At 33.8% G+C, this 12,320-nt stretch overlaps 1 protein-coding gene across 1 annotated transcript in view; it reads right to left on the bottom strand.

Annotated features, from left to right (window-relative positions):
• LOC127863798 (uncharacterized) overlaps positions 1-11,479 on the bottom strand; it is a 36,453-nt gene extending 24,974 nt beyond the window's left edge. The window contains exons 1-6 of the mRNA XM_052403457.1: positions 11,249-11,479; positions 3,348-3,495; positions 2,887-3,059; positions 2,176-2,323; positions 1,230-1,402; positions 454-660 (exon numbers count right to left, since the gene is read on the bottom strand). Of these exons, the coding sequence (XP_052259417.1) occupies positions 454-660; positions 1,230-1,402; positions 2,176-2,323; positions 2,887-3,059; positions 3,348-3,495; positions 11,249-11,300 (901 nt within the window). The 5' untranslated portion in view covers positions 11,301-11,479. The remainder of the gene's footprint in view (positions 1-453; positions 661-1,229; positions 1,403-2,175; positions 2,324-2,886; positions 3,060-3,347; positions 3,496-11,248) is intronic.
• Between the last annotated feature and the right edge of the window lie 841 nt (positions 11,480-12,320).

The raw sequence follows: 12,320 nt of genomic DNA, 5'->3' as shown, positions 1-12,320 counted from the left end.
ATATTCCTCTTGTGAAGGACGCTAATCGCGTCGTAGACGACATTTTCGTTAATGGTGACAGTGCCAAACTTCACTCAGAAATTACCTTCGTATAGATTTATGTAAGTATTGTCATCAAATTAAATCATTCTAGATGTGTATGGATAGATATAACTGGTTTTATTAAATATAAATCACCATAATTGTCAACATAGTTGGACCTTTAATTTACGGTTTGCATACCAATGATATTTTATCTCGGACAGGATATTGTGATAGTACTTGAAATCGTATGCGCCTATATGCAAGGCTTATTAAAAAAACAACAACAGAGGACGTTAAACTTAAACAGTTACCCGTTTTCAGTAACACAAGTCTATATCTTTAGAACCATAAAAAGTAATTGCATTCATTGAGCATTGATTGACATTAAAAATATGCATTGAAGAATATTTATGAAAGGTATAATATTACCTGTATGAACACACGCTGAATATGTAGGTGTACTCCATGTACCATTCCCAGTACATATCGCTGATTCAGAACGTGTGTTAGTTTTGTTGACGACATGGTAACCCGAGTAGCACGTCATAACAGCCTCTGCGCCGAACGTGGTCCCGTTTTTGTATTTTATAGTTTGATAGTTTACCGAACTAGAATCACTATTCCATGCTCCACAACCTGAACGACGGAGCTATATAGGTTCTTACTTTAGCATGCCTTCTCGTTTAGACCATTAAACAATGAACAAGTTGGACGCAGCTTTTATAAAAGTCTTGAATAAGTGAAGATTATTAAACTTGGCCGAATATTGCTTCTAAATGCATGACAAAAACGTATCTAAACACACACGTTTAATATTACAAGCTTTTGTATTATTTAAAACAATTGGTACAAGAGTATGCCTTAACATTATTTGATGTTGATAATAACAATAAACAAAAAACTAAATCTATGGTCATAACATGATAATTAACGAACCTAGGTGTACTACTAGGTAGGGAATACGCATTTAATTGCTTTACAACAGATCTTGCATTGCAATCAAAATACTATATTGGTAACAAAAGAAAATAAACATTTCCGCCGATCATAAGAGCGCATTAAGGAAATTGACGATCATCAAAGTCATCGCTTTTTGAAAATCAAAAATATTTTTTAGTTTTATTTTCAATGTTATTATATTATATTCGTTTAAAAATGGTATCTGTTAGGATATGTTCAAATTAACTTAAAAACTAATAACACACCTTGATCGCACAAGACGCCCACATCTTTAGAATGATTACAGTTGTTGGTTCCCCACGCGTTGTGTTGACACATGTCGATATTGGTCTCATTGCCATTGCACCGGACATCGTCCAACCAGATCGTGGTGGTGCCGGGGCCGTAGTATGCACCTGGTTTTGGCTGGGCTCTGGAACTTATGGACAAATGTATCGTTGAATATTAAATATCAGTGCTTGATATAGCTATGTTTACCGCTTACACCAGTGTTAAATCAACATTCGAAAAAAACGTTGTAAGGCACCTTGCAACTTCTCTTTTGATCAGTCCTTAATCAAGAAAATGTTCAACAATAATTCAACTGACTAAAATCATTGAAACAAAACTGATTCGACCTACACGCTAAAAAAATACAAAAGCTGTATTTGATTTACGAATACAACTATGATAATGAATTCGACTGCAGTGTTTAAATGTAATTTTGTAAGATGACAATGGTGAAGACACATGTCTGTGTTTTGATTTTAAATAATAAACAAAGAGCACATAAGGCAACTTCTTCTCTATTTGGCCATGATAAAAGCCAGTAATTCTACACGTACGTAACTCAATGATTTTAGCATATCTCATTTGAATACAATCAAATACATGAATATTGTACAATTGATTGTTCCATTGTTAATGCCTTGATTTTATATTAGTTCGTGCACACACTTTAACGTCTAAAACTCAAAAAGGCTTTATGGACTAAGACTGAATTGGTCAGTGTAGATTTCAAATATAAGAATAATGGCGTCGTAATATATATGGCTTTTTTGAGTAGAATTAATAAATTCATAAAAAAGCTATATGGATTTCGAATCAATATTTTTTTTTTATAATTCAAAGAAGATAATTTGTTTATGACTCAACGACGCTTTATCGACTACAACTCAAAGAGGCTTTATGGGCTACAACTCATTTTCTCACCTGGTCAAGTTGAGCATGTTGCAGACGACAGCTGCGCTCTTCGTGTCAAAAAGGTCATCGCACACGCTTCCCCAAACCCCCTGGTAAAACACTTCAACTCGGCCTTCATTGGCTGCTGGACCCCCGACCAGACGCACGGGTGTCGCAGCTGAAGGTTAAAAATAAATTTGAACTATTCCATTCCTATTGTACTCACATATAATTTAACAATCAGTAACAGTGCACCATATATGGTAAAGCTCTAATTTAACAGCCACTTAAACAATAATGTTTGTGTTCCGTGGAGTAAATATGTAAAACGTATATTTAAGGAAATAAAGATAATACATTCAGATTAAACTGTTTTATAAATATGTACGTTTTATTTTTATACCCTTTTATGTCCGAAAAATATCATCGCAATCAACATCGTCAGCATCACTGCCACCACATATAGTATATTATGTCCCAAAACTACCGAATATCAAGTCTTGTACAAACTTAACGTTTTCTTAAACTGATAAAGTTTTAAATACACATCCAGTCCAGACATTAAAAAAAACCATATATCTTACGCGAACTAAAGCTGATAAATAAAACCTGGGAAAAATAAAAATACTCTTTAGAAATTAGCTTTTACCGTGTTCATAAAAAAACAATCAATCATACTCATTTAATAAACACTCTAAGACCCACTCATGGACAGTACAAAAATGAAGACTAAGAACATACCATAAGCGCAAACGACGCCCACATCTTCTTGGTGATTACAGTTGTTGGTTCCCCAAGCTCTGTGTGGACACCGGTCTATATCGCTCTCATTTCCAAGGCACAGAACATCGTCCAGCCATATGGTGCCAGTACCCGGACCGTAATAGGCACTATCCTTATGTTGGGCTCCGGAACTAATGGACACATGTATCGATAAATGTTAAAGTTCATTGCTTCAAAATTAAATAGCATTGTAGAAAACGTACATCTGGTTCAAATTGAACGCAATCTTAAAATTCAACATAATATATGATTTAATTGAATTCCTTATGTACTAGATTTCAACGTTATGGGATTTTAAAATTCCTATGTTGAACAGGCATGGGGGGCCACTGACTAGAGTTATTGTTCAGCAATATAAAACAAAAGCTTAACGGCCTAAACTTGTACGTAGCTTAATAAACAACTACTCTTTTCCTCACATCGGAAGATTGAGCATGTTGCAGACGACAGCTGCGCTCTTGTTGTCAAAACCGTCATCGCAAACGGTACCCCAGGTCCCGTTGAAATACACCTCTACTCGGCCCTCATAGGATGATGGACCCCCAACCAGATGCCTGGATGTCGCTGCTGAAGATCAAATTGTCACAAATGTGTTTAATACAATTTAAACAATAAATACTATATATACAGGATAAAACAGTGTAAAAAAAGTAAATATCTTATACCCTAGCGCTTTCGACTATACGTCTTTTTCAGGGTTTTATATAGATATATGTTCACGATTCATCAGTGAGAATGTACAATTGGATCATTGTCTTGTTCAAACCTGCAGCCACAGAAAACGACGTTCCGCTGATTACAACTGTGTGTTATAGACTGGCACGCGGGATGTTTAATATATCGGTATCACAATTACATATTACAAATTGCCGTGAACGTTGGCATTCAGTGTTGTTTTATGTGTATGTATCCGAGAGATGAACTGCTTACATACAAAACAAATCACAAATTCCGTTTACATGTACTTTCAAAGAAGTAAGAGAAAAATGACACCAATACATTTTCAATCTTAAAACGACAGTTATGACATAAAATGATCATAACTAAGAATAAAGTGTACTCATTTTTACTTGAACGATTGCTATTTTTCACATTAAATTAAATCCAAAATATTATCGATTTTGATCGATAGCAATCGTGAAATTGCACTGAATGTTGGGTATTGTATAAATTTCACTAATTGAACGCTAAAAATCGCAGTATATTTAATAAATAAATATTTCAGTACGCTCATTTTAACTTCAAAATATGCTCTTAGAAACACATTTGTAAAGGCAGATAGAACTATTCCAAGTGCAATGAACAGATGAAATGTGAATGCTGTATATATATATATATATATATATATATATATATATATATATATATATATATATATATATATATATATATATATATATATATATATAACCTTGTACAACAAATAACCAGTATACCTGATAACTTGTTTTGTTAGAAAAGGAAGCCGTTACAGAGTTCAAACAGCCTTGTTTTTTTAAACTGTAATGCATATTTGGTAGCATTAAGTCACATGCTTTACACGAAGAACACAACAAAAAAAGTTTTACAAAAATAGATATATGGTCAAATGATTACTATGTGCTATAGAAAATCCAGGAATCGATAAATTGACCACGGCCATATTGGCTATCACGTGACCCGCTACTGAAGACGGTACTGAAGAATTAGGCAGATTTCGGCGTAATCATAGCTTATTATTATTCATTTCAATAAACAATATTTTATCACTTAGGACACTTAGATTGGAAACAAGTCAATCATGACACAAAGTTGTTTCGATATGTTTCACAGCATTAATGAATAGAAGTTAAATAAGAAATATACACGATAGATTTATAAAATATGTATCTCTGCAACACTATTTAGTTACAACACGTAATGTTTAAGGCCGAGTTAGCTTTTTAAAGCACACTTTTCAGTACTGCCATTGCCTAAAATGTAAGTAATTCTTTATTGAATGGAATTATTCAAGGATAATTATAAATGTTCTATCAATATCTTAAGTCTGAAGTAAATTTTGTGATTTTAGCGTAAATAGTGCCGGAAATATTAATTAGCGAAACTTTGAATGAAATAAGGCCGAAGTAGACAATTATATTGAAAAGTAGATATCTGCCTTTGTTTTAAACATTATTATTTCTTTTTGTAAATACTCATATAGTACCGGAGATACTAATTAAGAAACTTTATAAGATTCAAGACCGAGGCTGACTTTTTTATTGAATAGTACATATCTTTGTTTGTCTAAACATTAATTATTTCGTTATTAATATTTATTATTTAAGTATATTTTAAAGGTAATGTAAACATATAAAGCCCAAGTACATTTTGTGATTTTAACTAAAATTGGTCCGGAAATATTTATAAGCAAAACTCTTTAAGATTTCATGTAAAGGCAAACGCTTTTTTAATTTAAAGTATGTTTCTGGTTTAGTCTAAAACTGAAGTTTTTATTTTAATTAATATCTTAAAAATCGCTCTCAACCTTACACAGCAACTCTTGCCGGATATGAGTTTTAAATGAACAGGTGCCGGAGCTATTCATTAGCAAAACTGTGAAAGATGTCAGGACATTGCATACTTTTTAATTGAACAGTACATATCAGCTTTTACCTATAACTTTATTGGTATGTTATTATTTAAATAATGTTAATTAAATTGATTTCATAATTTATAAATTTTTCTTAATAGTGTCTAAATTTACGATAAAAATGTTCAATATGAAAAATATGGCGCCTTACATTAACTTAAATAGCTGCAATGATGTTCTCTACATTTCCTAAACTTATAGTTGCCTTTATTTAATTTTCGTAATAAAGTCTAAATTAACGATACAAAAACAAAACACGCACATAATAATTCATGTTTTTCTTTGTTAATTTCGGATTGTCATTTTAAGCAAAGTAGATATAATGGTCTTGAAAAAAAACATCTGCGATAGAGGCACAAAAGCTTTTCTTCAGTGGAAGGCGATGTCCCAAGGGTGGTTTAAAAGTGTTAATTGATATGTCTGTGACACCACATGTCTGCACATGTGTTGATACCGTTATTAAGATAAGATGCCAAGCGTCACATTCTGATAACATTTAAAATGACAATCAGGTTAATCGATCCATGCTGAGTTTTATGACTATACATATACGAATCTTGTTTCTTTAAATCACCAAATAACTGAAAAAAATATTTATTTATAACATACGAACTATTATGTGATGATAATTTCGATAACAGAAACAATTTACATCTTTAAATATATTAGATAACATTGCTTCGAATCCTATTATTATTCACGGACCTTTTCAAACATATAGGTCGCTGTATTGTTTTTCAGTACTGTAAGTCGTCGCGCGCGAGTATTCAGGGGCGGTAATCCGGAAGTTATCGATTTCTTGGAATTTCTATCATCACATAAGGAAAATCCTCATACCGTCATTAAACATGACAATAACATTCCACAAATTGACGGTAATTTAAAGTCTTATTTTAAAGCGACAATGCTTGTTCAAAATTTTGTGTCTTTTACGATTGTGTACGCGTTCAAATGGCTTATATATGGCATGGCTGTCGGTTTTCATATTATCTATGCACCGCTGTCGACCTTACCGCACCGCTCTAGCTTTATTCGAGTACAAGGAGTGTTATCTTAATGCACTCTAAAAAATAACACTAAAACCATATTTAAAATTAACTTGAACACCAAGAAAATAATCCGAACGCACAAGACTCCCATATTTTCGCAACTATCACTCTAATTGCTATATGACCAAAGTGTTTAATGTATATGTGATTGTAAGTAGATTGGTACATTTAATTGCAAATTTTACTATTAATTGACTTTATAAAATTGGACAAGAATCTCAGTAGTAAACAAGCCCGATACAGCAAATTCCCCAGCCATTACACCCAGACAAATACATATGCAAATACCAAGTAAAACAGTAAATAATAGACTTCGTCAAACACATTACATTATGACATGATAAAATGATATATATCTTAATCGGCATAATTGTAAAGAGAGTACATATGCCTTAACCTATATTGCGACTTCTAAGGTATGACAGACATGGTCGTATGACAATCGGAAATGTTGTACTATAAATTTAAACATTTTAATGACAAAACAAATATCTTTCTCCCTATATTATGATCATCACGTTGATAACCTTTGCGTTACGGTTATTCTGACTTTATATATACACCCATGCTTTTTACAGTGGTGTCAACATGTGTTGAAGACAATTGGCGAGTATGTTGTGTGGCCGATAGTATTATGTCTATAATTGTAATCTATATCTTTCAGATACCGATGCAATTTTTCGCTCCAAATAGAGTTTCCACAAGGTGATAGTCGTTATGTTAAATTGTCTTGATAAATAGTAGTATTATAGGCCAGACAAGCAACGATATTTCATTTTAGCCCACTGATCTATATATGAACCATGACCTTATACATGTGATACCAAGTTGCTGCGACCTACATCCCGTCTCAACACGGTGATAACATTAAAACACATGTTCCTACTCCCGTTTATTGTTTTAATGCCTAATGTTTTAAGGTTCGATAACAAGTATTCAATACTCAACATTACGCACATATAAATTATAATCATGGACTGATCTTACGGCTTTAAAGGTAGATCTATAATTTCGCATCGGTCAATATGTGAATAAAAAATTTAGATTATTATAAACATATAATTCTGATGAATGTGTAAATAAGACGAAATGTTCTTAGATATTTTTTACAAGATTCGACCATATCCGCCATCATTATGGATGCATTAAGGATGTCAAGACAATCTACGGCTACACAACTTAAGATGAAGCCAAGCTAAATTAAAGCAGGCGTAAAAGGAAGACTTTGAATCATCATAGTTTGGACTCAAAGCTTTTAATACAGTGACAAACTTCGGAATGTGGGTTCCACATAAAAACTAATATTTCTTCTTGTTCAACAAACAACGCGTGACTTTTTTAGCCTTTCTCTACCTATTGGAATGTTGACAAGCTTTATTCCGAAAGGCGTATACGTCCCTATCATAATCCTCATTTGGTTAATTGGAAGTTAAGTATTTAGTTAAGGTTATATGTCCTTAACTAGCAGTAAAGGGCATGTGGTGACATTTCGTGAATTTGCCCTTTTACGCCACAACAACTACACCAGACGCGCCGATACCTTTCTGGACAATGAGCAATACTTGCATTTAAGCGGTATGTTAGCACTAGAGAAATAACCAGGATGACAAAACCTCTTAATACCTATGTTACTATATATAGTTACAAAATTGACTCGAATGCATGTGATTATCGGTCAAATTAAGGTGATTATAACGTTTGACCCGCAGGGCCAAATGTTAATTATCGATAATCGCCCCGGAGCTAAAGCACGCGACGTCACCTGAAAAAAATGGCGTCCATATTCAGTCTTTTCCAACGATGATAAATAAAATTAAGCCACAGATCAACGAAATAATTAAAAAATAACGAATCATAAAATAAGAATTATTTAGTTTAACAGGAGTCATCCAACATCAAAATTTAGTAAACTACAATCTTACCTCAAAGACATCTCTGATCAAATGCTTATAATAATACAATTACATTGATATGCACTTCTATTTTCTGTTTTTCCTCCCCATGATCTTTATTTATTTCAAAGTACACTTTTTTTAACGTTTTACGAAATCGAATGACTGCTCGGAGTGATTTCTTTAATTCCTCTTGAAGTTTCCAATTATACATCACAAACACACAATCCGAAATACGTTTTGGATTCGTTCGATGCTTTTTAAAATAAATATTTTACTGTTTAGTAAATCACAACGTCCGAATTGTTGTCGTGAAAATCAAGAAATTCAAGCTTTAACTGGTGTGTTTCGTCACAGAAATGGCTTCATACAAGATAGATACGTCATAAATTGCGTAATCAATTGAATTAAAATAAAAGTACGGAAAGCAGGTTCGGTAAAATATTTTAGTGAAGAAACAAATAGGATGATATGTACTATAAACAATAACACACGCTAAGTATTCGGTATTAAAGACGTTTATACCATCATTGCTTGAGGGCCTGAAGTGAACATCACTCTGCGGGCCGATTATCACTTCTGGCCTTAATGCAACGAGGTATTAACCTCATAATAATTGACGGGTATTTGAAATGCTCTTTCGCGATTGGATTTCGGCAATTTTCAGTCGTTTTGGTACGGAATACCATAAGGGCCATCGTGGTTACACATAAAAATCCAGAGGGCGACAATGCGATAGTGCGATAGTACGATGGCGACAATGCGATAGTACGATGGCGACAATGCGATAGTACGATGGCGACAATGCGATAGTACGATGGCGACAATGCGACAACGCGATAGTACGATTGCGACAATGCGATGGTCATCGTACTGTCGTCATCATATTATCGCATTGTCGCCATCGTACTAACGCACTGTCGCCATCGTATTGTCGCACTGACGCATTGTCGCCATCGTATTGTCGCACTGTCGTCATCGTATTGTCGCACTGTCGTCATCGTATTATCGCACTATCGCATTGTCGCATTGTCGTTATCGTGCTATCGCATTGTCGACTATCAGTACACAAACTATTCTCATTGCAGAAACAAAATAATTGACTTTATAAAGATGTTCTTTGATAGAGGTTACAGTTATAATGAATTCAGATTCTTATTAAGTTATAGAATGGGTATTGATGAAAGGTATGCCGAACTGTAAAGTTTTTCTAAAAATGGCTCCATCTAGGAAAAAATACGATGTGCGCATGTGTACCGGAAGGCGATAGACGACAATGCGACAGAACGATGACCACAATGCCACAGTGCGACAATACGATGGCGACAGTGCGATAGTACGATGGCGACAATGCGATAATACGATGACGACAGTATGATAACGCGATTGTACGATGGCGACAATGCGATGATACGATGGCGACAGTACGATATGACTATCGAATTGTCGCCATCGTACTATCGCGTTGTCGTACTGTCGTCATCGTATTATCGCATTGTCGCCATAGTACTATCGCACTGTCGCAATTGAATTGTCGCACTGTCGAATTGTCGCCATCGTACTATCGCATTGGTCGCCATCATACTTTCGCATTATCGCAGTGTCGCCCTCTAGATTTTAATGTGTAACCACGATGGCACTAACAGTATTCCGTAGTATTCCGTAAAAATGGAACAGGAACAATCTACATGAGTAGTTCCCCAGTCGGTTAATGGGGCGATTTGTTTTTAAGGGATTTGCTGGGTTGATTATGTTTAAAACCACAGATCTAAACGGATATTAAGGCGTCAGATTACCCACATGACTTTCGTTGCAATCTCACCATTAACATGTTTAGTAATTTTGTATTATATCACAAATCGCACATTGTAAAAATTATCGGCTTATTCGGAAAATATTAAACGTTCTAAGTGATTTCAGCACTTTAACATTTTTGATATATTTTTTCTTAATTTTAAATAAGGCGTGTGGGTAAGTGTGTCATCCTGTGTACGCACCGGATTGTAAATCTCGTGATTAACAGTAAATCACAATACAAGAGCTTGCCATACAACACTTTTACATTCGAGAATATTATCATTTATAATATTTCTGACATCCGACTAACATTACTTACTATGATATGTGATATATTGCTAATTCCTGACAAAGGCAGTAACCATATATATATATATATATATATATATATATATATATATTCTATATGTTTCTTCATATTCCAATTAAAATAGAGCGACACTGCATTCATACTTGTGTTAACACTTACATATATGGTCTGTTATATTCCACATACATTATGTACAAATAAATGCCCGCATGTTATTTCCCGTAACATGACTTTCGCTGCAATCTGTAAAATCACCTGCTTGTTTGGAAAATGATACACTTTTGATGTGATTTGAGCTCTTTAAAAAAACACAAATTTAAGATTAGGCACATGCGTCATCATAGATACCAACCTGATAAATTGCGTGGGCGATAAATTGAACTTTGAATATCTTCTAATATCTTCTAATAAACATAAAATCACGATATAAAAGCTTACGATACAACAATTTTAAACTCAAAAACATTAGTACTAATAATATTTCTGACTCACATCCCTTCCTATGATATGTGATATTGCTAACTCCTTAAAAGGCAATATTTGTTCCGGAGATGAATATCAATAGGTCTCTTCTATAGGTTACTTCATGTTTCAATTTACATCAGTAAATGCTTTTCTTCTCAAAGAGTGACAAAACATTAATTATTGTGTTTACACTTACCCGTTTGACCAGCCATCGTCCACATACATAATGTACAAATCATTGCCCACATGTTATTTTCCGTAAACCTTTCGCATACAGTGCACACGCTAACAAACTACACACTATCTTCCGTATTGTAACAAGCGCACAGTGACAATGTCGCCTTGTTCGTGTCATCTCATGTTTATCTATTTTGATTACTTTCAAGTGGGTCATGTGATTACTTCTGAGGAAACTATCTTGTAATGATACGGAGTGCACATGCGAAAGACCGCAAAATAATCATGACCCGTAATCAGCAAGCCTTTGTGAGACTGTGACTGAACGGTACATCATTCTATGTGCAAAAAATGAATGCTGACAAATTCACACTTCCGGTTTTATAACAACGCAAATGTTCGTAGCATGTTCAAATCGCAATCCAATCCAATTTGCTAATTATTTCTCTTAATCTTTATATTCACAAGTGTGTGCTGTTTTGGTGCAAACTGAATGTTCGCTATGCATGTAAAAGCCGCACACATTATTTGGCATAGTAAATTTAATTATAAATAAGAAAACATATTGTATCTATGCCAATTAGAATATATCTGGGTTACAAGGTAGCAATCCGTCTTTTTGCGCTTTAAAACTTAAAAATAATCGCGTTTGTCGAAATGGACGTATACGTCTAGAAATCATACTTTCGGTTTTAAAAGCGATACCGTTTGAAAAATAATAAATAACTTGCTAACTAGGCTATAGATTTAATTTTATATAAACCAATTAGAATGTATCTGGTGGTAACAGGTAGAAATCCGTCTTTTTGCGCTTTAAAACTTAAAATTAATTGCCTTTGTTGAAATGGACTTATACGTATAGACATCCTACTTTCGGTTTTAAAAGCGGTACCGTTTGAAAAATAATAAATTACTTGCTAACTTGGCTATAGATTTAACGACAATTTTGCACACTATCAAACTGCATCTATATGTATTGATTAATATGTACTTTAATTCAAGGTGAGTTGCTTTACGTTTTTATGGTTTCGCTGGTATTCTTTTAATGCACGGTTGGTTAAGATACAGATGTAAATTTGAATATGAAAAGT

The sequence above is a fragment of the Dreissena polymorpha genome, unplaced genomic scaffold, assembly GCF_020536995.1.
Source record: "Dreissena polymorpha isolate Duluth1 unplaced genomic scaffold, UMN_Dpol_1.0 chrUn039, whole genome shotgun sequence".
Taxonomy (NCBI): Eukaryota; Metazoa; Mollusca; class Bivalvia; order Myida; family Dreissenidae; genus Dreissena; species Dreissena polymorpha.
The sequence above is the reverse complement of the archived record's forward strand: the minus strand, read 5'-3'. Positions and strand labels throughout refer to the sequence as shown.